At 41.3% G+C, this 27,006-nt stretch overlaps 3 protein-coding genes across 8 annotated transcripts in view; all 3 read right to left on the reverse strand.

Moving 5' to 3' along the window:
* abcc9 (ATP-binding cassette, sub-family C (CFTR/MRP), member 9) overlaps positions 1-27,006 on the reverse strand; it is a 185,605-nt gene that overhangs the window by 66,445 nt on the left and 92,154 nt on the right. The window lies entirely within an intron of this gene.
* On the reverse strand, positions 3,566-11,663 carry LOC123985245 (AP-2 complex subunit mu-A-like). Its single transcript, XM_046072718.1, has 4 exons — positions 11,506-11,663; positions 9,964-10,085; positions 4,162-4,427; positions 3,566-3,714 (listed from the first exon to the last, which is right to left on the reverse strand). Exons 2-4 carry the CDS (start codon positions 10,035-10,037, stop codon positions 3,584-3,586), a joined length of 471 nt encoding a protein of 156 aa, XP_045928674.1. The 5' UTR covers positions 10,038-10,085; positions 11,506-11,663; the 3' UTR covers positions 3,566-3,583.
* Positions 12,350-26,729, reverse strand: LOC123985243 (segment polarity protein dishevelled homolog DVL-3-like). Its single transcript, XM_046072716.1, has 15 exons — positions 26,128-26,729; positions 24,163-24,232; positions 21,984-22,099; positions 21,155-21,267; positions 20,343-20,478; positions 19,559-19,649; positions 19,347-19,416; positions 18,962-19,101; positions 18,281-18,357; positions 18,053-18,120; positions 17,762-17,911; positions 15,783-15,914; positions 15,128-15,295; positions 14,782-14,985; positions 12,350-13,591 (listed from the first exon to the last, which is right to left on the reverse strand). The coding sequence occupies exons 1-15, from the start codon at positions 26,286-26,288 to the stop codon at positions 13,233-13,235; spliced, it is 2,055 nt and encodes a 684-aa protein (XP_045928672.1). The 5' UTR covers positions 26,289-26,729; the 3' UTR covers positions 12,350-13,232.

The raw sequence follows: 27,006 nt of genomic DNA on the forward strand, positions 1-27,006 counted from the left end.
TTGTCTTTTTTATTAGTACCATATCGATGGAGTGACAGTCTGTAGATAACTTGTTTTTGGATTTTTGAACAATATTCATTATTTCACACTCACTGACAGGAGAGAGAAAAATAGAACAATCATTTCTTTCAGTGTTCAACTTCAATTCTTGGTTAGGAATTTTAGCTGCTAAGTCAGGACCAACATTTACAAAGAAATTATTGAAATCATTTACTAATTTATTCATATCATTGTTTTCTCCATTAGAGTCAGCAAAATAATCCGGATAATCCGTTATATTCGATCCTTGCTTAATGACACTATTTAATACTGCCCAGGTTCTCAAATGAATGACTATAGCCAGCTAGCTGAACTGTGTCCGCCTCAATATGATTGTTTTAGTCAACCGAGGGTCAGTGGTCGTGGTGGTGGGCTAGTGAGCGTGTATAGGAAAATTTTAAATGTCATCAAGTACGCTGTGATGAATTTAACTCCTTTGAAGTTCTCACTCTTAAAGTTGGAGGGCTGCAACCTATCATATTTGTTATAATTTATCGCGCCCCCAAAACCACCTGGAGGATTTTTATCAGAACTTCCTGAATTTTTATCTACTCTGGTTTTAAAATATGGCAGAATTGTTCTTTGTGGCGATTTTAATATTCATGTTGATGACCCCACCAATGTTAATGCAACTGACTTTTTAAATATGGCCACTTCTTTTAACTTCAAACAACATGTCAAAGGGCAAACCCATAACTGTGGTCATACACTGGACTTGGTTTTTACCCTGAGTGTCAGCATTTCCTCTGTGGAATTAGTGGACATGATCTGACCACAGATGTATTGTTTTTAGCTGCGATTCGCCTGTTACTCATGCCGCCTCACCAAGCTCTGTGTGTTCTCGCATATTAAATGAACAAAGTGTTTCAAAGTTTTGCGCATTCTTTCAGAGCCAAAGCCAACACCTGTCTGATTCCAACACCAACAATCTGGTCGATCACTTCAATCATATCTGCTTGTCGTCACTAAATATTACTGCTCCTCTAGAGGTTAGGCCTACGTCTAAAGCTAGTAAGCAACCCTGGATAAATGACATTCGCAGCCTAAAAAGGGAATGCAGGAAAGCAGAGTGCAGATGGAAAAAATCCAGTCTCCAAGTCCATTACCTCCTTCTGAAGGATTTATTAATTAACTACAATAACATGGTTAAGGATGCGAGAACACACTATTTTTCTGAACTCATTACTACACATAAACACAATCCCAGGTTTCTGTTTAAGACTGTGGATCAGCTGGTAAACCCAACCCCTCCTTGTGCCTCAGCTGGAAGTAATGATGACTGAATTGTTTTAATCTTATATTACCAATAAGGTGGTGTCAATCAGAGCCTCTATTATCTCCACGGCCTCTTACTCAGAGGTCCCTCACCAGCAACAAGAGAGTTTTAACCAGTTTTATCCCAGCGACGTGGGCGGCACAGCGGTGCAGTGGTTAGCACTGTCGCCTCACAGCAAGAAGGTTGTGGGTTCAATGAGCGTGTCCTCCAGCCCACTTGATGTAATACCTACAAATTTTTTTCTGAAAGTAATGGATTCTGTTGGGCCCCATTTGATCTGTTTTTAAACAGCTCCCCATCTACTGGTTGTGTCCCTGATTATTTTTAAAATGGCTTGCGTGAACCCACTTTTAAAGAAACCTGGTTTAGATCCCTCCCTCAAAATTTTAGACCAATTTCAAAACTGCCTTTTATTGCAAAGATTTTAGAAAGAATTTTGTCCAAACAGCTGCTCACTGTCCTGGAAAATAACATTATTTGAACAGTTTCAGGAAGTACCACAGCACTGAGACTGCCCTGCTTAAAGTCACCAGTGACCATGAGGGAATGTTCTCAGTCCTGGTACTCCTGGACCTTAGCGCTGCTTTTGACACCATTGATCACAACATCATGTTAGACAGACTGAGGCACTGGGTGGGGATCTCTGGTACTGCCCTAGAATGGTTTTCATCCTACCTGTCAAATAGGAAGTTTTGCGTGTCTGTAAACAACTATGTCTCCTCATTCTGTCCAGTTAAATATGGTGTGCCTCAGGGGTCGGTCTTAGGACCCATTTTGTTTTCCTTGTATCTGGTTCCCATTGGACACATTATCCATAAACATGGTGGTACTTTTCATATTTTGCTGATGACACACAAATGTACTTGCCCGTCAGATCCACAGACAGAGTTCACTTACCGACTGCCTTTGTGAAGTTAAAAAATGGATGTCAAACAATTTCCTCTAGCTGAACTCAGACAGTCACTGGGTCCCAGCAGATGGCAAAACAAATATTGCAATCTGCCGGTTCCCTAATAAATCACATTAAGCCTGTTGCAAAGAACCTTGGTGTTTGGTTTGATAGTAATTAAAATTTTGAGGAGCACACCAATCATGTTCAATCAATCATGTTTTTATCAACTTAGAAATATAGCAAAAATTCGATCTATGTTAACTTTTAAGGACACCGAGACCATTTTACACATTTACTCATTTGGCAGACGCTTTTATCCAAAGCGACTTACATTTGAGGAACAGCATACAAGCATCAACAGAGTATCAAATACAGATCTACAACTGACAATACATACTAGTAAGAGCAGCAATAAGTACTAATAAGAGCTCATAGTACACGCCTTCATCTCATCACACCTGGATTATTGCAACAACCTTTTCACTTGTTTAACCCAAAAATCTACTGATCGACTCCAGACTGTCCAGAACTCAGCTGCCAGGCTTTTAACCAGAACAAAGTAATATGACCACATTACCCCTATTTTAGCCTCATTACACTGGCTCCCAGTCCCACATTCAGGCTCCCATGTTTTAGAGTTGACTTTAAAATTCTATTGATCACTTTTAAAGCTCTTCATGGCCTCTCGCCTTGTTATATTTCTGAACTTTTAGTCCCATACGCACCAGCACGTACCTTGAGATCCTCGGGCAGAGGTCTGTTGTCTGTTCCAGAGTCTCGACTGAAAACTAAAGGGGACAGAGCGTTTGCTGTCAGGGCCCCGAGGCTCTGGAACAGCCTGCCCGAGGAAATCAGGTCGGCTGAGTCAGTGAACTCTTTAGTCCCTTCTTAAAACATACTTTTATAGGAGAGCCTTTCCCGATCTTATTTGACTTTATTTTATCCCTTTTATTTTATTTCTTTTTTTTTTCTTTTTTTAAATGTTGCTAGGCAACCACCAAATCAGCTGTCCTGTCAGTCTAATCAAAGATCAGTTGGTCCAGGAGCTTCGTCTTAATAATGGTCGGTTCAAGGCTTATTTTAGGATGAGTCAGGGACAGTTTGTTGCAGTCTTCGGACAATCCAAGCAACTGTAAAATTCTGTGACCACAACTGAGGGCCCGTCTCGCCATTCATTTGATTGGACATTGGAAAAAAACGCTAATGACGTCAGGCATTTTCTGCTCAGAGTTGAATTTTTCTCAACTTTGTACTCTGAGCGCTCCTGCAAAAAACACATTCTGTCTGATTGGGGCCTAAAACTGTTTCATTAAACATTACAACCTTCATGACGGTAGGTTTTGTACCTAATGAGCTGACTATATATCATGGTTCTCTCAACACAGCAAAAACCAAACCCTACATTTAAGACTAAACTTACTGACCTGTCCCTTAATGCCCTGCTGGGTGATGAAGGTCTTCAGAGCTCCGGTCTCTGAGTTCTGGGGGTAGCCAAAGTCCAGGATCTCTGTATGAACAAACAGACAGATAACCGTCGGTCAGAGATAAGCTGGGTAAGAGAAAAAACTAGGATATGTAGCGATGGAAAGAACCCGTGCTGACTCTGACATAGAATATTAATACAACTTTCTCTGGGAGGATAAACACAAACTGTGTTTTTAACACAGTGTAATGAAGTCTGGATTGCAAGACCCAGCGCTGCTACAATACACTACTTTAATACACATCACAGCTAAACCATGGAACACCACAAGATATAATGTTGCTAAAGACAGCTGTGGATACTGATGTTTATTTGCCGGACATTTCAGGTTAACACAACCTACAATCATAATTACATGAGATTAAGACTAGAGTTCAGGCTTTACCATCACAATCAACAAACAATAATCTGGCTTTCACTCTAAATCTCAGTATATTTGACAATTCCACACACAAAAGTACAGTCTCCTACCATCCAGCAGCTCGTAGATGAGCACAAAGTTATTCTTGATGTTCTCCTCGCTGATCTTGCCAAAGTACGCCGTCATGACGTCACACATCTTGTAGAGGAATTCGAACACCATGGCGGCGTTGACATTCTGCTTGGTGACGGCCGCCAACCAGATGTTGGAGCGCTTGACATGGAAAAAGCTGGTGCGGGCAATGTTGGTCACCGGGGATCGAACTTGTTGGCGGGCGTGAATCACGTTCACACGGAACGCGTCCACCGCATTACGCCTAGGATGGGAGGGAGGGTGAGAAAAAGAGGGGGGGTGTTTTAGGCTTTTACATAATAGTGAGACTGTTAATAATACTATCTCACCCTACCACCACATTATGTGAAAATGTTGCTGCTAAATAACTAGTTTGCTATCCAGTTCTGCACTGGATTTAAAATTAAAAAAAAACCCTGGGCCAACATTTAAGGTTGTATGCCGAACTCTTTTTACAGTCCTTTAAGGGTAATTTTGGTGCCTTGAGACCCCGTTGTGTTGTGAATTCAAACACATATTGATAAGATTCCTACAGTGCCACTACAATCCTGAAAGGTGATTTTTTAAAAATTGTTTCCATCAAGACAACTTGCACACAAGATAATTAACAAAATAAAAACATATCACCATAGGGGGAAAAAAATATAATAAAAACACTTCTCACACATTTCTCTCCAGTGTTACTGTTTGTACTTTTGGATACCAGCCTTTTCTGACCGTTTCCTGATCATATTTCAGCCGTATCGAAGCCATGTTAAGTTACTGCTGGTAAAAACCATTTCCTGCTGCTGCTTCATATTATTTTCCAATGACAAGCTAATGGAAGGCTTTTATTGTGAAGAACTTGTGGAAGTGAAATGTGTTTATCGTGGCGTAAGAGCTTCGTTAGCTGCACTATTCTTCTACAAAAACAAGATCTGGAGATATTTGGCCCTATGTGTTCATCAGAAATACTGCAGAGGGGAACCGTTCAAGCAGAAACAGCCACAGTGAGATGTTTCATGAAGAGCTGCAGACGACAGGCTCTAAGTGCATTTTCAGCCAACAGTACAATTGAACTGGTAGCCTCAGCAACTGATTTTACCGGTAATTTATTATTGTTTATTTTATGGTACACAACAAAATGTTGTAAATAAAAAACAATGTTGAAATTGAGATGTTAGGACTCTTTTTTTACAACTGAAATGACATGTTTGTTATCAGGCTACAGAGATCAAAGTCCTAGAAAAAGCGGCTGTTGAGTACAGATACTGAATTCCAGGTATCGGTTCAAATGTGAATGGTAGTTCACCCTAACAACATATGCACCCCATTTCAAGGAACGAGCAATTATCAAAACCTTTTCCTACCTAGTGGAAAGGGACACCACAAGTTGATGCATTTAGACGGAGAAAAGGAGTGTTGTTTTGTGTAAATGGTGATAATTACCAGGAGGGAGAGGGACGGCTTTGAGAGTTTAGGGTGAAACGCAGGCAACAGCATTATAACTCCATGGGAACAAAAAAAAAAAAAAAAAAAAAATACCCACAACAACCTGTTTTTAAACCATGTATGGCCCAAACCTGATCTTAAGTTGGACTATTTCATTATTTTTAGAAATGTAAAAAGGGATTACATCTGATTTTTTTATACTGATATCAAAAAAATCTGAGATAGTTTACACCTTCGTGCCGTGATGCATTGGGTAAACGTAGCCCAGATTATTGTGGATTTATAAATAACAGGGCTTAGTGTAGACGATGCAGCATGTTCTGACAACACAAAATCCTACTGAGAAATGCTTGAGAACATCCAGACACACAGACTGCTCACCTTACTGATATGAGATTATCTACCTTGCTTTAAGATATGCAATAAGTGACATACTATCAGCTGACTGCATCTAAAAATATCTCCTCTAAAAATGGAATACCTTATTAGATAAACCAAGCCTGAAGGTAAACAATTCAACCACTCTCTTATTGATTGCTCCCATTTTTGAATGGGACCATGAAGACCAAATGTACTACAGATATGCAGGTGGCAGCCTTCTTGGTTGTTTGGTTACACACGTTTAAAAAGACATAATTTCTATAATGCCTGCAAAGCATCAAAATATTAACATCTAAGCTCGCAAGTTTAGGAATTCAACGTGGTGAGGAGTACTGAACGCCGATGAGGACAAGGGTACAATATGTCAGTCTAGGAGGCCGCCATGGTGTCGGCCTTATTTATTAGACTGCGTTTTTAATATTACAACTAACAAGTACAAACGCCTTATCAGCCAAAATATCCTGAACATCTTTTTCTTTGAAAAATGTGCATTTAAGCTTTGATTAAAAATAAAACCTCAATGACAAACTTTTACCCAAAGCCAAAATCATAGTTGATTCCAGTGTGTGGTACTTGATTTAAGGCCCACTTCTACAAATGAGATCACACAAAATCAAAAAGGGCAGAATCAAAGGATGAGAGGACTAACTTAACCGTCATATCCCATGCTCAGATTACATGCTTAGACACTGGTAGAGCTGTTTGCGAGCACTAATACTCATTGAAGGGCTTGGGTAGTGGCTGAATTTGTTTGCTTAGACTGACTGGCTGTTTTAGGTCTCAGCATCTGTTGGCTTCTTTTCCACTGTAATGTCATGACAGGTGACTCATGCTTAGAGGAAGTATCAGGAAGTTGACTGTGGAATCAATGGGCATGCAGTCAGGGGTTTCAGGGGGTGGGTCACTGATCTGGTGGCCATAAGAGGGGAGGGGTCATGCTTGATAGGCTGGAGCATCTCTTACCTATTCCTACAGGGGCCAAGATGGACAGATGGAGGAAAATGGTGATACAGAGGATAGAGAAGGGGAAAAAGGATGAAGTAAAAGGAGAGGAGAGAGACAAAAATGTACAAGAGACATTTTCGTGTATCATGTACACAGACACTGTGAGTAACACGGTGTTTCTTATGACGCCATAATTGAAAGTGAATAAGTCAGGAGCAAGTCAGCAGGATTATATTGTTCTTTAATTTGTGTTGTATCGTAACAACAGCGTGACAAGTGGATCAATTCTATTTCTCAATGCAAAAACAAGTGCGACCATAGCTGTCCACACAACATCAAAGCACAACACACCGTAGGCATCAGAGTAACACAACATCTAAAACATCTGGTTTCCACTGTTGCAGCAACAGATGTCGGGACCACACTCAACTACTTTTACTGAACATAATATGAAAACTGTTAATGACCACTGTTGTCTCTCTTTTTACAGCGTTTAGCAAAATGAACTGTGGTTATGGGGGCCTGAATTCTGTTGATTTTTATTTTATTTTAGTATTCAGTGCTTTTCTGCAGTACATCTTGAGCTTTGTCTGAGGAGGCAGAGGCTAGCAGCTCTACTGCCATTTGTGCTACTGTTAGACAAGGAAGGAGCAATGGTTAAAAATAAATCAACGACAATCACATTACTGATTGCTGCCTAGAAGCAGGACAAAAGATGGAAGGCTAGACTTTTTAAATCGAGTCTCAGTCTACTGATGCCACCTGTTAACAATGAACGGCTCTAATGCAGCATATACTATTCTATGTCGGACCGTTTCCATTGTCCTATTGATAACCCTGCGACACCAAAAACTGCTGAAGAGATTAAACATTAAGTGTTATAGCTCACTGACCCAGTACTGCTGTAGTGGACCCAACACTTGTGCCCTCTCTCTGCACCTTGCCAACCCTCACTGTGTAAATCTACAAAGCACCGGCTGGCGTGTGTTCTGGAGATACCTACACTCAGCCCAATCACTCAATGTGGCCGGGTATACACAAGACATAAAGTGACATCTGGGTCTCAGCATGGAGACCTGGTTTCGTCGTTACAAATGAATCACATCAATAATGAGTCAAACACAAATGAGGAAGAGGAAAGGAAGAATGAGAGAGAATAAAAGTCAGACCTTCACAATATGTAGAATATTCCTCTGGCCACACAGCTGTGTTCCTATCAATAACATACCCATTGATATGTCAGAATCTGTATGTCTGTAGCCTACACTGTTTATGACTCAGCCATGTTTTTAATAGTCCATTCTTAGGCTGCGGGAACAGTTCTTTTCATCAAAACTAAATCTTCAGCAGTTTTTAGGCTCCTGTCTCAGCTTTGTTCGGTTGGTTTAAAGTCATTAATATTTTCTCAAAATCTTTCTCCCGATTTATCAACTTTATGAAACAGTAGAGTGATTACAATCAATAGACCATCTCTATTTAACAGGGATTGGTATGAGGAAAGCATTTTGTTTGTTAATGATTTATTGGACTACAATGGTAACCTTTTGGATTATATGGCCTTTATAGATAAATATAATTTAAATTGTACTTATAGAGAGTTCTGTAAGATATGTAAAGTGATCCCTCTATCGCCGATTCAGGTAATCCAAAATACTCTAATGGATTCTAATGTTGAATCTGTGCTGCCAAATCCAGTAATTAATGATTTCAGCTTAAAGGATTGCAAGTGTTATAACAAATAGTAGTGTGGCTCTGAAACTAAAAGTGTTTCATGATTATAATAGATAACGGCATGCTCAAGTTCCTGATGCGCAAACTTTGTCTATCATGGAAAAAGCAAACTCTGAATATATTAAATGCCCCATTGCCCATAAGTCCAAAAAAAAAAAAAAAAAAAAAAAAAAAAAAAAACTAATTTCAAAAGTAATTCATAAGGTTTACCCGGTTGTAAAGTAAGGTTACATATTTGAAGTGGACCCTTGTACCTTTGGCATTCATTAGACCACTTGTTTCTCTCATGTCCGGAGTCCAAAAGAATTTGGTCAGACATAAAGAACTGGATATTGCTTACTGTTAATGACATGCCGACCTTTGACATCTCTCATATTTTCTGTTATGTGGACAATTTAGACTGACCATCTCTGACATGATTAATATGATCATTCTTGTGGGTAAATATGTTTACAGTTGTTTATGGAAAAACAGCAAACCTTTTTTATGTTTTTTCTAAAATGACTTCAAATAATTTTTTTTCTTAAGACAATGTATTACAGTAAAACAGCACTGAAGATTTGTGAAAATATTTCTTGCTTTTTATTGTTTTAAAGTATTCTTTTTGACACGTTTTTTTCCCCCAACCAGGCAATTATTAATTCCCCATCCCTCCATGCCAAACCTATGACAATGTTTCTTTGACATAACGTGGGTATTTTCATTATCTACACATGCAAGGGAAAAGGTTGCTTACTATACGTACCTTATTTCCATCTGGTAATAATAACTTGTCTCTTGTATCAACACTGGTGGATAGTTTGGAAGTGCTTTTAACACAGCTACCCCTAATCTTTTAAACAGAGGGCGCGGTTTGGTAAACACGAGTGAATCGAACCATTACCTCATAACATGGGAATAGTGAATGAGAATATTATTTTTTCCAGATTGTGCATAATTGTACTTTTTATTATAGTTACTTGTACTTTTTAGGATAATCTTTGCATAGTATTGCATGTTTTTGTATTTGTAAATAAATGCATTTTTATAGTCATTTTATTCTTATTACAACAATTATGTTCTTTGTCCATTAGTAACATTGTAATTCTGGTTTAGCTAGGTTTCAAAAACATCCAAGTGATAACAAAACAGGCAAATATAAACTTATTAGCAGGGAAGAGGGACATAATCCCCTCTCTCATGCCTTCAGAATAAATCCCAACCTGTCCACACTCACTGGATCAAGACCTGCTCACTGAAATGAAGTCCCACCAAAACAGCAGTTACAGCAGCTTTGCTCCTGTGAAACATACCCAATGTCATCTCGGTAGACCCGGGAGATGAGAACCTCCCCCTTGTGGTTGTAGATGAACAGTCCTCCAATCATTGTGGCTGCTTCTCAGTCCCAACTGGCCATGGTGAAACGAAACCCCGCCTGAGAAGAGATAGAAATGCAGCCAGAGATTGCAGGAAGGAAACAGGGAAAGGAAAGAAGGGTGATAGAGAAGTGAAAGCAGTGAAAAGTGAGCGAGTGACCAACAGTACAGGGAGGCACTTGTCCCTCACATCCGCTTTCTCCATGTCTCTCTCACACACACACACACCTCAATTGTATATATCCTGCAGCTGCACCACTGTGGTGGCTCATTTTTGATTCGTGCATAAAATATCACTCCAACAGACTAAAAAGACTCTACTACCACCACCCTCACCACAGTCAATTCCTTGTTTGCTTCCAAAGTAAGATTAACAGCAGATTAGCAGCCATTGGTTTGAAGTAGGATGCCACCAGGTAGCAAGATACAAATATGTTGCTCCTACTGGGTTGCATTTGACTGCCAGATGCAGTCTGGATATGATTTGACTAAACATAAAATTCTAAACAATAATATCTTAAAACAGCAAAATTAATCTAGAGGACGGTTGTTAGACAATTAGCGTTTAGGGATTATGGTTTAGACCAACAAATCATAAGAGTTTGCGCTCATTCAATAATGAAGCTTCTGGAAACAGGGGATGAAGGACATGCTTGAAATTCCTCGAAGACAGAGGCCAGACAACCCCACAAGGCGCCCAGAGGAAGTGAAGAACATAACCATATGGTTAAGAATAGTAAAATTATTTCCCCCATGTGTACAGTGCCGAGTCGTGGCCGAATAAACCGTGCACAAGACCTGAGCGGGTTTAATAGCCCTTTTATTGGTCGAAGTCAAGATGTCTGCTCACTCGGGCCATTTCCTAACGTTCATACATTTTTCATGTTTTCCCCATTTGTTCCTCGACCGGTGAGGGTACAGGTCTGCTTGAAGCGCTTAGCTTTAAACATTCTTAAATGGCTAAATCATTGTTGGAGGCTTGACCTTCAGTTAAGATCAAAGTGATGGAGAATCGACGGAGAGAGGGGTAGGTAGCTAGCTAATTTAGCTAACGATAGCAGGTCAGCTGGTGGTGATGTTCAGCGTCGAGCCGAGCGGAATTTTAAATGGACTTCCGGTGAAAAGAAACGTAGACCGTTCGACTACACATTCAATTTAATTAATAATCGTCAACTTCCAAGTTGACAATTTAAGATTTTCGCACCGACTGTCCCCAATAACGTTAGTTTTTTTTTTTTTTTTAAATGCAGAAACGCGTGCTATATGCTCTTATTTGGAAGGAATACAACGCCTCTTTTCCGTGATCATACTATTTGTCGCTGCTAGCTTGACGTTAGCTAACGGAGCTGCAGCTAACTTTGCTAATGTTAGCTTCCCTCCCGATTGAAACAGTTTCACCGGCTGTCCGAAACGGTTACCGCGCTACAGATAATAATTTTGACGACAAACATACAGCCGCCATGACTTAAGTGAACTTACCCTAGTTCTCTCACGAACGCCACCAGTCTTTCGCGCCCCGTCTGCCTTGGATATAGGCTCTGCCAGGATCCGGTACGTTAGGTTCCCAGCTCACACACCCGCTAATTCCGCTCCTTCCGCCTGGTCCTCTGATAGCTGTCAGCTGACCCGCCGTCCTTACGCACAACCGTTCCGCTGTGACAGGAAAAGGCGCGGCTGGAGCGATGTGTAAACCGCACCCAGGCCTTATTGTGATAAGCTACTGGTCAATTATTTTTCATGGTATATAATGGATTTTCATTATTGGTTACGTTTCTGATAACTATATATATCCTTCTTAACGGACTTGGGACCATTTTGGCATACATCCAACTTGCTTGATTAATTGTCTTTGAGTAATGCCATAAGTTGTCTTTGTAGCTCCACAGGCGGATAGCTCTGCTCTCCAACTCACACCATCAGTAAATGAGAGCAAGAGAACTTATTTCCCTGAGGAAAGATAGGAATGTTTGTACTTTAAAATTATGTGGGTGGTCTTATTTTATTTTCTGTCCTGCGGACTCCATCTGACTCTTTTTTTGGTCCAAGTTGACTCAAATCGCCTCTCTACAGGAGTTTTCCTCCCTCTAACCACAGGGAACATTTTGCATAGGGTCATTCAGTTCCGAGGCTAATCTAAATGTACACAGGCAGAGCTCTTGCGCGCGCGCACACCCACCCACCTGTGCACCAGATTGCCTAACCTTCGCATTCCTGGTCATGGAATCCATTCCCTTTAAATGCAAATATGACCTCAGGTACCATGGACATTTCTGCTTCACAAACATATGCACATCCACTCAAATAAAAACACAACACAAAGCAGCAGAGTTAAGTCATAAAACTATATTTATAAATAAAAAGACGTTTTTTTCCTTGATAAAAGAGTAGTGTGAAAGATATGGTAAGAAATGTTTTTTTCCACTATACATTATCACAACAGAGTCTGCAAATGCGGTTGTGTAGTGTAAAATTGACTCTTGAAGGTTTATGCTCATGTTTAGCGTTGAAAAATCGTTGTGACCAACTACATATATATAATAAAACAAATGCATTCTTACAGTAAGAAGGACTGCGATTCTCTTGCACTACATACACATTTCCATTTCCTTCTTTCTTAAGTCAAGCAAACATTTAAAAAGTCTGGATAAGGTTAACAGTTAGTGTTCATTTCAGCTTTTAGGGTTTATTCTTTTTTCTTGTTAGAGGTCAGGGAACTGAAAGAACAGAAGGAGGGAAGAGGCTTCTTTCTCTCAGTTTGACATGAACGGGAGGGGGAGTTTGTTAGATAAGGAAGGCAGAGAGGAGGGAAGAGTGAAGAGAAGAACAAATGAAAAACACCCAAGTAGAAAAGCGCTGAGTCATCGTCCCCAGCTGTCCGTTTCCTCTGCCTCCCTCCCGCTCTTGCTCTTTTGTCCTTACGCAAACCCTTCCCCACCGAGGAGCGGAAACTGAGAGAGGCGCTTTGGTTCCATCTTGAGCAAGGGGGTTTCTTCACTGAAGAAAGTATGGCCACTACTACTAGGAAGAAAAGCACAAGAGAGGAGGAACATTTTCTCTCAGCATACACAACAAGGTTGGTTCCATTTCGGCATTCCAGCTTTTGCAGTCTTCCCTCCCTCCTGTCCTGTCATGCTGTCCTTCTCAGCATTACAGTGACGCGAAAAAGCCCAATCTGCTACTTTGTTTGCCGGCCTACGAAATCTGCGTTACATTACATCAACAAAGAACTCCCCAGCGTTGCCCACCGCCATGCGCAGAGACTGGCGCGAGGCAGTGAGCTCCGGGGGCACAGAGACGAGCTCTCTGCCTGGAGGGGCGCCAGGGGCAGCTGTAGACAGATGTGGGGGCTGGGGGGGCAGGCCAGGGGGGCCATAGACAAGGCCAGGACCATAGGCTATTGAGTGGGAGTTGGCACTGCGGTGGCTGACAGAGCTACGGATGCTTCGCTCGCTAGGGGGAGCCACCGAGCGCTCGCTTGGAGCTCGGTGGCTCCTGATCTCCGTTTCGCTGCCACTGCCGCCAGACTTCCGACCCTCATTCTTACTGCAGTTAGAACCACTGCTTCCTGTAGACAAGAGTAAAAGAGACAATCATTAGTATCCAAGTGTAATATCTTAATCTAAGTAGTGACCTATATGAGCCATTCACTCCCATCTGGGTGCCAGTGAACTGACGCAGGCAGCACTGACCCAGTTTGTGGGAGACTCTCAGGAGAGCTGCATGACTAATGCAGACATGGTCACGGAGCATTCACTGCATTTTGCAGGCCAAACAGCTCAGCCATTACTGAAGGCAATTGCATGTTTTCATTTTATTACCACAAACAGCCTGCATGCTTTTAAGGCAAGTTCTTCAGTCTGATGAATTTAAAAACCTTCACAGCTCCTATGCTTAAAGGAACACTGTGACATTTTTAGAAGCACGCTTGTTGCCATCAAACCCACAGATAGATGAAAAGTTACATTTTGTCTCTCTGCGCCTTTTAGATAGATAGCTTAGCACCAACTCTGGAGGCCAGGGGGAGCATCCATAAAACTCATGTTGTATCTTATAACCTGGTAAAATCTTCAGTACATTCAATGGTGGTTTACAACCACAAAATGAAGACAGGATGTCTGAGATGTTTTGTGCAGTCAGTGGGCCCAGCTGTTGTTGGCAAGTAAATATCCCCATTGCGTAAGCAAACTGCTCCTAAAACCACAATGTCTGGTTTTCTATTTCTTCACGTTAAATACACAAAATAAAACTTGTAAATAACGCAGCTTTGGAGAAATATTTTTCACTCTTGACAGAGCTAAACTGTATTCCTTTAAATCCCTCTATGCAAAGTGACACTGCAGCGCAAATCTGTAGGCTTGACAGAAAGAGATTTGGGCTTATAGTTTGCTGCTTCACAAGAAATGCTGCTGTAGCTAGCATTCACTCATGTCAGTTACAATGACATTACAGTGATTGCAACGTAGTGTGCAACATAGTGTTTGCAGCATACAGATGAATAAAGAAGAAAAGCAATCTGCAGCCATTGAAGAAGTTTCTAATGACATTTTGATTATTATCAATTCAAGTTCACTGCTGCTTTGTTAAGGGAAAAAACAACAAACTCTACACAGACAGGGGTTGAATTGTAATAAAAGATAATAAGATAACATTTTGGATGGAGTATTACAATATTAACATGGCACCCAGCCAATTGTTCTTCAGTACGTGTTGAATATAGTGGTGATGATCACATACAGTATGTTTTTCTGCACTCACCACTGTGCTGGCTTCCTGCACTGCCGGCGCCTGGTCCACCATGGAAGGGCTGTGGCAGTTCGTATGGGTGTGGAATGGGGAACTGGTAGGGCAGGGTCATGGGCCAGGGGGCTGCCCCGGGATGGGGCAGAGGGGGGAGAGTGTCCTGATCTGAGGCACCACCACTGGACCCATCATGGTCATGGAGAGACAGGTGGGTCATGTCTGAGTGTGAGGAGATATGGGGAAAAAAAAAGAGATTTAGACTTCTACAGTAACACCTCAACCACGACACTTTGTCTGCAACACTTGCTTTGTCTGCTAACACTCAATGCCAATCGCAGCTAACCAAAGAGCTGCCACTTACTGCCACAGAGGTCTCCAAAGATATAGTAACACTGTTCGGAGAAGGTGATCTTGTTGACGGTGTGTCGGATGTAGCCGGCCTTCAGCAGGTTGCTGGCGTATTTACGGGCTTCTCTGCGATCTGAGAACCCTTCCACATGATGGAAGAGCCAGTCCACCACATCAGAACCTGAGGACGCAAAGACACACACATTTCAGGTACTGGACATGTTGTGAATTTTACAGTTTCAGTAACTATTTCATGATATACCATAATATAGAAGGCAGGGATTTAAATAATGAATATTTATGCAATAAATGAATATTTATCTGTCCAAAGCTGATTTTAATGTTTAGAGAACCGTTTTGTTCAGCAACAAACCCAAATTAAATTTTATTAGATGGAACAAAGTTGCACACTACTGCTATGATGTGCAACTTGGAGCAATAAAGGAAAGCTATATTAATGGATTACTGGGATGATTTTTATTCATTTCTCACAATGAAAATTGGAAACGAAGTTGTTCGATTTAACCAAATAACATCACTTCAGCCACATCACTGAAGCACTGAGCGCAGTCTCCAAACTGAACTGAGCAAATGAAGAGTAAAGATAGATGTGCATACTGATGAAGGAAATAAATGCTGGGCTGTGCCCGCTGCTTTGACAGACATACCAATAAAAGCGTTAGCGATGGTTATCTTGAGCCACATTCTGTCCCGCACCTCTAGACCCGACTCTGGGCAGGCCATGGCCTTCGCAACTGTTGCCATCTCGCTGTGGATGGAGAGGTGGAAGTCATCAAATCCTGGGAAAGATCAGAGGACATGTTACTGCAGGGGCTCATGTCAAGAGTTGATTGTTTGGGTATGATCGGTCTCAAATCTGTTTAGAGATTTTTTACATTTAACACCACTGAACCTGTTTTAAGGACAAAGCCATTATATTAATCTCACACAAATATCAACCTACAAATTTAATTAAAGCACAGCTGAGTGCCGATACCGTATCTACACAACCCTAAAACTGTTGGTCTGTTTTGGAATTTGCCTCCAATAACAGTTGGTTTCCTGTGGTCTGGACTGTAACTGACCCTGTTCTGTCTTGATCATGAATCAGACTGTATTACGCTGGGTCTTTGTTCGAATTGGACTACAACTAAGATGGCCTTGACAAAACCCCAACAAAAGCTTGTTCATGATGAATTAAATGTCCTCCCTAGAACACTATTTATTTCATTACATTCCAAGATAAGATGTTTTCATAATGTGATGTAATTCCCACTTTGGTGTTTACACTTCCCCTCAACATCTTTAATTTACCTCCAGTTCAGTCAGTGATTTATTTAGTTTCCTGGAAGGCATTGTGACCAATCATCCTCAGAAAAACAGATGTGAACAGCTTCTTCTGGGAGTATTGTCCATGTGACAGTTTGATATTCTGAAGATATTTAGTTTTCAGTTTTCAATAACTTGTTAACAAGCATAAGTAAATGAATGAATACATCTATAAATCCCCGAACAGGACAATTTAAAGCATATTTAGTATACGAGTTTAAATGCTTTCAGCATTCACAAACACACCAAAAACATTTTCTCTCACAGGTTGAAAATACCCATGTACACTTCCCTTTGTAGTGCTAGCTGTTGTCCATGACAGACCTCTCCCTGTGTGATTGTTCAACACTAGTACTACACAGTGAGTGTAGAAAGAAGTCTTTGCCCTGATTTTAAGACACCAACTGAACTGTTATTTTAGATGGCAGACATTTTTTCATTCCTTTTAAAAGTCACTGTAGGTGCACTCGAAATAACTCCGCAACTATACAGTTGGCCTAGGCTTTTAAAGCATGTGATCAGGAAGGTTTATGGTCTGTCTGAAAGGGAAAATCTACAAAAATCTGTATTATATCAAGTTTGTTAAGGAACTGTGTTGAGAGGGGAAAGATTCTTCTTCAGAAAGAGAGACAGTGTCCTTCCAAAGATTACAGGGAAGATGAAAGCTGCGAGTTATGGCTTAGTTTTGACAAGAGTTATTGAGCAGATGGAAGCTGTGAGTCTGAACACAGTAAAAGCTGGAACAGAGAGTAGTCGCAGGAATGTAGTGGAGAGGGCAGGGCCACACTTAGCACCAAGATTTACTAACAACGTCTGAAGAAGATACAGATATTCCTGCATTTTGGAGGTTGGAGGATGAGGGCTTCAAAATGAGAGCTGAGTGTTCAAGAAAGTGAAATCCTCAAACATCAACAATCCTGGAAAATGTGAAGTCTGATAATAATTGTGTGAACAGTCAAATGTATCTATTAAGTGCTGTAATAAGTCTGTAACCACGAAGACACAGAAAACATAGTAAACAAAAACAAAACAAACAAAAAATCTGTGTAGGGAGTGGAGGAAAGTGAAAAGTGAATGGAAAACTGTGACTAAAAGTGTAAGTTAAAAATGTCTGTTTTTGTCAAGGGAGTCTGGTTGCTTTGAACAGAGTGATACAACGGCTGTTTCTGGTTAAATGGAGATGATCTTACTCTTTAAAAAAAGGTCTCTCTCTGTAAAATGAAAATAGGGTCCAGCTTGAAAAAAAAAAAAAACAGAGTTCCTCCTGAAGGTCTGGTGAAAGTTTTTGAATAAAAGTGCCTTGACGGGGGTGACTCACGTTCAGTCTCAGGGATAGAGCTGCTGATGGAGGAGCTGGTGGAAGTGACGGTGCTCATTGAAGGGCTCATGCCATATGCAGGGTATACCCCAGTCATAGCCGCCGTGTGGGAAACCCACGCCCCTGGGTCAATGGGCCGGATTGGCTCACCTGTTGTATTAAATGTACGATATGCAGTTAGGGCTGGTGATCTTATTCAAGCCAGAGAAATGATTATCAAAACTGATGGCTCTGCATGTATTTGCAGTTATTTATTCTACTGAAATGAAAAGCTAAAAAAGGAACACTCACTCCTGGGTAGAGCGAAGCAGCTCCGGGGGTTTGGGTCCCAGCACTTGGCCACAGTCAGAGTAATGGGGCTAATAATAAACACATACAAAAGGAATATTCTCATTTTCAACTTTACTACAGTTTAGCTATGTCCTTGTTTTGCACCTGTGTTTTATGGAAGAATATTTATATTTATTGCTGTTGAAGAATATGCTTGTATATATTAATATTTGCCAGTTTGCTGCTTACCCTGGTTTGTGCACTATGTCCCTTAGTACTCGAACTGCATCGTCATTGCTCATGTTCTCAAAGTTTATGTCGTTTACCTAAAGGGATAAAAAAAAGAAACAAAAGCAAATCATAAACATATTTGTAGAAAAAAAAATTACGACACTGAAGAATGGACCGAACCCTAAATTGCTATATATGGTGGTATAAAACTTTCACATAGTTAAAGATATTCCAATACATCCCACTACACAAACCCACTGGTGGGACCGGCAGTGTTCAACACGGCGTGTCATGTTAAAATTGGGAAGTGGGTTTTCAACAAATAATGAAAACGGAAAATGATCATTAGAGCCAAACACAGCTGACAGACACATCTTGCCATACAACATGACATTTAAACAGTATATTATCATGTGACTGAGTTTACATGTGGGAATGAGAAGAATGGGAAAAGAGGAATAGATTGCTAAATCTTAAAACACTGTAATGATATACTGCCACGGGCATTAACTGTGATGTTATCCAAGTGATGTCATATTTTTATGCTTTACACAGCCATCTGAATAAAAAACACAATTTGTCTCACATTACTGAGTACTTTCACTTCACTGCAGGCGCTGGAGCTAAACACAAACTCAAGTCTCAGGTATGCACTCTTAGTCTCTCTCTTTTGTCTTACACACACACACACACACACACCTGCAACAGCATGTCCCCAGGCTCTATGCGTCCATCTGCAGCCACAGCTCCTCCCTTCATGATGGAGCCGATGTAGATTCCTCCATCTCCCCTCTCATTACTCTGACCCACAATGCTGATGCCCAAGAAGTTGTACTTCTCTGTGAAGGGGAGAGGAACAGATGACGTGTATTCAAGAGTGACGTGAAGCAGCAGTGAATTAAGTAAAGAGAGAAATGTTTATCACAACCTGCATCAATATGCAACTAATTATAGTTACATTTGCTGCGTGAAAGGAGTTTTTAAACTTAGGCTCAGAGTGTGACAAAAAAAACGAAGCAGACTATGAATCCCAACACATCTAACTGCATTCTGTGAGCAGCTTCCTCATGTCCAAGGCACTTACCCATGTTGAGAGTGACAGTGATGATGTTCAGAGACATGGTGGAGTCGGTGATGCTGCTGAACGACGACGACTGGAGGAAGAATGATGAAAATAGGGAAGAAAGACAAGAGATACGAGAAGGTAATCGAGAGTCACATACTGGAACAAAATTTTAATAGAGAAGTCTGGGTCTGATTTACAGTCCTGTATGTCCAAAGTGTGTGTGGTCTCACCCTGTCCATATTGGAGGCCTTGGGTTTCCGTCGACGACGCCGGTGTCGTCTCATTAGACGTGAGGAGCTCTGCTCAGTAGAGCTGCTGAATCTGAATACGACAAAAGCCTTATATTTAAACCTTATATTTTCACACTATACACACACACACACACACACAAGACTGTAATATATGAGCTTATAACCAAATATTTATTCCTACACAATTACTTAGCAAAATAAGTTCAGTTTAAAAACCATGACAGATCATGATGTGAATCAACATATTTTTCCCATGTAACTTGTCTAAAATTAAAACCCTACTGTTACCTACATAATAAGAAGCCCATTTTAACACTGTTTTCACAATAGAAGTGATGCCTGCAATGAGTCAGGACGAGCTTTAACTGTTTCTAAAACAGAATTCAACTCACTTCATTTTGAAGATATGACCTAACAAATCAACAGTTAAAAAAAATATCCCGAAATTTTGTTGAGGCTTCTTCCTGTGGTGGATAGAAACTCATATATGGATTAAGCTTTTATACAGATCTATTAGGAGCTGCAACAACAGGAAAAAACATTGGGGAGATGCCTGAAGACTGAGAACAGTAAGTCTCTAAAGTGGGCTGCAGATATTTGTACGACTCCTGGAGGTAACCATAAAAACCACCAGACAACTAGATTATGCTCATCTCTGGAGAAAAAAGTTTAGTTCCAGATGCATTACTCATTCAAAATGCCTGCTCTCAGTGGGAACTGCACTTATGAACAACAAGCCGAACAGCTACACAGAACATCTGACCTGCTGGTTGCGTCATCATCCTCTGAATCAAAGCAAGAAGTAGACTCCAGCTCGCTGCTCATGAAGGACGAGCAGCTGTCGTACTCGGGGCCCCCGCGTCCCACAGCACGCGATGAGTAGCCGTTCTGCCTTCCACCTGCAGTGGGACAGCATTACAATCAGGATCACACATGCACACAAGAGCCACGTGGAAATATAGAGGTTTCGTTAACAAAAATGTAAACGCTCAGAAAAAGACTACTACAATATATCTCATTTATATCTCATTCTGTCAGAAGTCAGGCTCTTCTCTTCGAACATTGTCACAGTTTTCAAAAACAACTTTCGTCAAACCATGCTTGTTCCTTTTGGATCGTTATGGAATGAATACATGGAAGTTAACGATCTTCACATTGTAGCAACACTTTTTAAGCCCACAATCACTGTAGTATATTCATAAATATCCACACATCTTCACGACCCCAGAGCACCAACATTTTATTCTTTTTCGGCTTTTCTGCAACATCCTCCTGTGGTTACTCAAACCACAGGTATCTAGCCTCTGCACAACCCTCACATGCTTACAGTTCATAGGATCCGTGAGAGCAGCAAGCTGGAGTCGTGCACCTTTAATGCCACTGTGTATATACCACAGGTTCAGCTTTTCATTTGTGTCAGTTTGGGCGGCTCATTGTGGCAAGGCGAACATCGACATGAATGGAAAACACTTTTTACCCACTACATAAATGACACTGGTGAGCTGGGAAAATTACGGAAATAAAATTGATACACAGTCATCAACGAAAGCACTACGTAGCAAACATCTTTCTGACCGTGGTCGTTAGCGTGTTTCCGTCGCGGCCGCTCCCTCTCTCTCCTTTGCGACACCATGGAGCCGGTCTCTGTGTCATTGTCCAAACTGTCCCGACCACTGGCTGCTTTCCCACTTCAGAGAGAGACGGTGTACAGGAGTTTGCATTAAAAAGACAATATATTCAGATACAATTACATTGCATCATTACCCAGGCAGTTAAGTTCATTTAATAGCCACTAAAACAAATGTTTATAATAAATGCTTCTTGTTATAATCACATTACAAACTGTGTTGAGTATAAAGTCTTCTCTGGCTCAGTGTAGCTGAGGTTTCACTAGTTTAATATCTGGTAGGAACTGCAATTGTGTTGGTTGACTTTGGCATTTCTATTACTATTCTATCTTCTTCACTTCACTTCTTTGCAGATGAACCAGATGGCACTTACAAATGTGAAAACTAAGCAATGACTATAGTAACTATCTTTAAAGAAATATTTTAAAGAACTAAAAATATAGAAATTGGGAGTATTGGTAGGAGAAATTAGTGCTCTAAATGACTATTCCAAGAATGAAGATAATCTAATGATCCATGGGTAAATTAAAAAAGGTAAATTTTGTTTCCTCCTGGGCAGTCACAAGGTGACTTTCCATCCATTTAGCGGTTTTCTCTGTTACTGCGGTTATTGGGAAACACAGAAGGACTCATTCAAGACACAAGCACAGAGCCTAACACAAATACGCATGGCATCTCTCTCTTTCACACACACCCATAGTCACGCATTACACACAAACTTCCCTTCGGCACACTAAAAGAAATACGCCACAAAGTCTTTCCGGGAATATACTGACTGATAAGAAGGTGGTCTTGAGTCTCCGATGCCCCCGGTCCTCTCCAAAGGGGGTGCAGCCTCCAAACTATCTGCCACTGAGCCTGCATCTGTGTGGGCCCCGTCTCCAGAGACCAACTATCAACAGACAGAGAATCGGGTCAGTGAGAGGGAGGAGACAAACACTTCAGAGGGAAGAATACAGTGAAAGACACTGAACAATTGGGCAGCAGATCCACGTCAGAGCACTACTGTGTTTATACTACACCACATTGAAGGGCTGGACGGTACATCCTGTTTTACTGCCTCTGTATAAAGGCTTGGTAGCATTTAGGGACTGTTAGGGACTACAATGGCAGATTAAATGTCAAAATCAACTAGTTTCTACTAATCTCCTTCTGATAGTGCAAAACTACACAAAGTAGGTGTGGATTCAAAGGGTTGTGAAAGAAAGAGCACGTGACAAGACTTGTCTATCGGGCAGTGTTGCCTAAGTTACCCAAGTGTGATCCAATGGACCATGACTGTGTTTTCAGGGGGAATTATGGACTGGTAAATTGTAACCTTAGAAAATTAGGCTGTTTACATTTCCATCTGGGGGGGTTTCCCCTCGTACTTTCAGCACATTCCAGTCAACATTACTCCCGCTCACTCAAGATGTTTTTATTTTTCTCCATTCTGCCATGGATCTTGAGTTTAGCAGCATCTTGGATGTTGTCCATATTAGAGATGAAGCATATACTTTTATGATATGCATGCAAAAACAAGTTTAAAGGCTAACATGAGATCAGCGTGAAACCATCACCACTATAAGCCGTCCACGGCTGGTTAAGAAGCTAAATTGTGCTTGATGTTTAGGTCATCGCATGACTATTTATGATTATAATTCAGCACCTTTTCAACAAGTATACCGTATCTGTTGTTTAACAGAATAGAAACAGCTGTTTGAACTAGAGTCCAGTGGGCAGACCCTGGTTCAACTACATTTTCTATTAATTTAGTTTTACAGGGCGGCTACTTTGGCGTGCAGAAAGGGGAGAAGTATATTTACAGCATGTGCACTAAGATAAAATAATAAATAATATGATATATAGATAGATAGTCAGCTGACAATGGAGTACAACAAGCCAGATTGATTGCTGGTCTGTTGTGATGATGGGATCTGATGTGTTGATAGTGAGCCAGGCCCTCGGACCCCAGAGAACAATATATCAGGTCATTGAAAAAACAACAGATGAACGGTGGAGACAAACACATGGACATACTGTAACAGCGATAACATTTCATTGTACATGGAACATTTAAACAACACCCCCCCCCCCCCCCCCCGGGAGACATAACAAACATCCTCTCACACACACACACACACACACACACACACACACACTTAGCTTTGAACCATGGCCAATCAAACCTTCACATAGTCTAATTAAAATGACCACAACACAGAGACACATCAGACCAAGCACGCTGGATTACACGCACGCGCACACCCAGTGATAACGCTGTGTTGATGAATCTCAAAAAAAAGAAAAGAAGCTATAATTATAACCACACTGTGCTAAATTAACCAAATGCATCAGCCTTTTGCATCAAGACACAAAATGCTCTTTCTCTCAACTTTATTCTGCCCATCCTGTGAGATTCAATCTTCTTGTTACATGACATGCAGTGAGGTTCTTTGTTATGGGGTATTTTCCTCCTATCCTGTGATTTCACTTGCTCTTAACCTAATTTCGATGTGGAGAAGAGAGGAAGGGAGACTGTGAATCAGCACCAGATGTCTCTTGTGTTGTGACACGGGAGAATAATTGCTCAGAGCCTCTAATTGAGATATTACATGTAAGTATGCAAGATGTATGTGTTGTGTGTGGTGGCACATGTAAGGACATGAAAATACCACTGCAGCTTATTATATATTATAAAAGTGCTTAAAATCAAAAGAGCATAGAAAAAGGAGCAGGGCGTTTGCATGCGTCTGCTGCTCCTAGGATCATTATGTGATAATGATATTATCACGCAGATGCACAGGACCTCTCCCTAGAGACGGACTATGGTCGTAGTCACTGGTCAACAGATGGGAATCATTGTTATACATGCACGCACCCAGATGCCACACAGCCACTTAACTACACAAATATAGTGAACACAGACAAACATACAACATCAGAAAATTACTCCAGGATGTATTTTAAACTTACCCATGACACCACACGTCCATTAAAACAGGGCAGCTTAGCATTGTCGTCAGATATTTCCTCCTTTACCACCCTGTAAAGAGAACAAAGCTCTGTTTCAGTAAACCTTTAACAACCCAAAAGCACTCTCAGGGCAATAAAACACAGAGCTGCATTTAGACGCAATGGAGGTGGGTAATACTTCCATCAGCCAGGACAGACAATGACAACTGGGACAACCAATGCTGATTTAAAAGTGCACTTACTTATCTATTATTACACACTAGCAGCCAGCCAGAGATATATAATACTGCCTACAGAAAATGTCAGTGCAGATTATATGTGTAATGACAGCAGGTCAGCAATACAAATTTATTCGCTAAATCTTTCTGCAAAGATAAAACTGATGCTATGGAAATACAATATCAGCACTAACTAGATGGTAATATATCACCAAGGTTAGGAAACAACATATTTAAGGAACCCAAAAAAGGATAAGAACAACATTTCTGCATGCTACAGTGCATTTACAATCTAACTGAATGTAGATTAGGAACATTTGGCATAACATGCATGATGTTACAGATTAGCACTGTTAAACTAAACCCCAGAATATTAGCGGTGACTGCTAACATCAATGCATGTCAGAGGCTACCAGCACATACATGGAAAATCAGTCAAAAAAGGGCCCGATTAAAATACATTTGTTCAGGCATAATTTACAAGAAATCCTAAGAGCCTGTCTATACTTAAAAGGCTGCTAAAATGAAAGCTCTTGGCCATAAAATTAACAACAGGCATGTAAAAAAAATCCTGTTTAAACCAAGTTCTTTTTAACCAATTCAAACCTTTTCAGTCAATCAATCTTCAACAGACTGAACGCTTGCAAGAATCAGATATCAGAGGGCACCTCAACTGCACCTTGTCACACAGTCCAGAAGACAAATCAGGAATGCATTTAGCAAGTGTCTCAGAGTACTGGCGATGACTAGATTAGCCATGTCTTTCAAAGAAGAAGGAATTGTGCAATAGTGTCAGTGAGACTAGATTTGGCCACTGGTCTCTGTTCCAGTCTGACAAGTTGTTCAATCTATACCACAGCTTGGTGAAGGTTTTATTTAAAGAATACACCTTCCTTCTTTACAACATGAATCTTTATGTGTCCCTTCAAGACATGTCTTTCCCACTTGCAAATGTTTAGAACTTGTTGCCCCACCCTAGTTTGAGTTTAGCCAAAAATAAGTTTGGAAACCTGGCTGAAATGTGTTTTTTAAAGTAACTTAGATTTTCTCTTTATTTTACTCTGCGGAGGAAACTGTCTGGAGGACCATAAAACGTCTACTTTTCCTACTATGTTTTAACACAAAAGGACATGCTCATAAAGCTGCCAGAGTGATGAACAGGGCATTCCTGTGTTCAACTCTACATTCCTCGGGCTAATAGACAACAACAGCAGGGGCCTGCAGGACTCGGACTAACTGAAGCTGGTCCTTTAGATTCTGACATTAGCATGTTAGCAGAAAGGTACCATACATTAGCAATTAGTAATGTCAGTAACTGGTTATTAAAAGTGTTGTCAACTACCACTGTTCCCACTTTATCTGAAAAAAACAAAAACAAACAAAAAAAACCCTTCAAATGTCATTGAGGACTTTCGCTAGCGTTCGTGAAACCGACAAATACCAAACTTGGTCAGACAAAGTCAACGCAGAAGACGCATAGGCTAGCCACACAAGCAATGTAAACAAACGGGGTCGGGACGCTAAACAGACCTGCTAGCGCTGCGAGCTCGTCGCTAGCAGCTAACAAAGGAATGCAATGCAAGCAGCTAGCTAATGATCGACAGCCAGGTAACGATAAAACAGATGACAAGCCAGCTGGCTGAGGTAACAACTAAGTTCACGTTAATCTAGCAGCACAAACATGGAGAAAACCCAGGAGTGTACACGCCGAGCCCATGTTAAACACAATAAACCCTTTAACAGTTACCCGAAGTCATCGTCCATAGATTTGAAGAAGAATTTGTAATTTGGTTTCTTGAGGACATTTTTGAAGTCTGCCAGAGTGACTTTGTCCGCCGGGACCGACAGTTTCACCAGATATGGTGTCTCCTGGTCGTCGAGGTGGTAGATAATTTTGGTCTCCCCCATCTCGGACTGCGGCTAAGGCGAGGCAGGCAGGGTGCATCAAGCCGAGGGCCTGGCAGGCTCCCTCTCGGGCCCCGACTCCCCGTGGCGATGGCGGCGGCTGTGCCGTGGTCCTCCCGGCTCTCCCTGGCTGACCGACACGCTGCGTAGTCCTGGTTCTCTCTTTTCTACGCCAGCTCGCTAACGCTGCGCCTGTCTTTCTATCCACAAAAATCACCTTGTTCCTCCACAAAGCGCCCCAACACCGTCCGAAGACAGAATCGCGTTACCAAACTTCCAATATCCCGCTGAAGGCTTACAAATAACCGAAAAGAAGGGAAGATACACAATCTCGGAAGGGTCGGTTTTCTTTTCTCGCTAGCTGCCAAGCTCGGTACTTTGTTGCACACGAAACTGCACAAAATCGTCCAAGCCTGTCTCGGAGGGGCGCCATCCACAGGAGAGGAGGAGAGCGACAGCTTTCCTGCTGCAGTGCCTGAGTAAACAGAGGCGGTCACACAGGCAGGGGCATTAGGCCCCTGCAACCAGAGGGGCCGCCCACATCAGGGACAGAAAATTATATGATGTGGGTATTAATGGCTCAGGGATTTGCTCATTAGAAAATAGAAATGTTGCCCTGGTGGTGATGTCTGAGAAAAAGTCACTAGGTTACAGGCAGGCTACAGCCTATTTCAGTATGCATTGGGAAAAATCAACATGTTTATTCCTTGTAGGATTTGGT

This window comes from Micropterus dolomieu, linkage group LG16 (assembly GCF_021292245.1).
Source record: "Micropterus dolomieu isolate WLL.071019.BEF.003 ecotype Adirondacks linkage group LG16, ASM2129224v1, whole genome shotgun sequence".
Lineage (NCBI taxonomy): Eukaryota > Metazoa > Chordata > Actinopteri > Centrarchiformes > Centrarchidae > Micropterus > Micropterus dolomieu.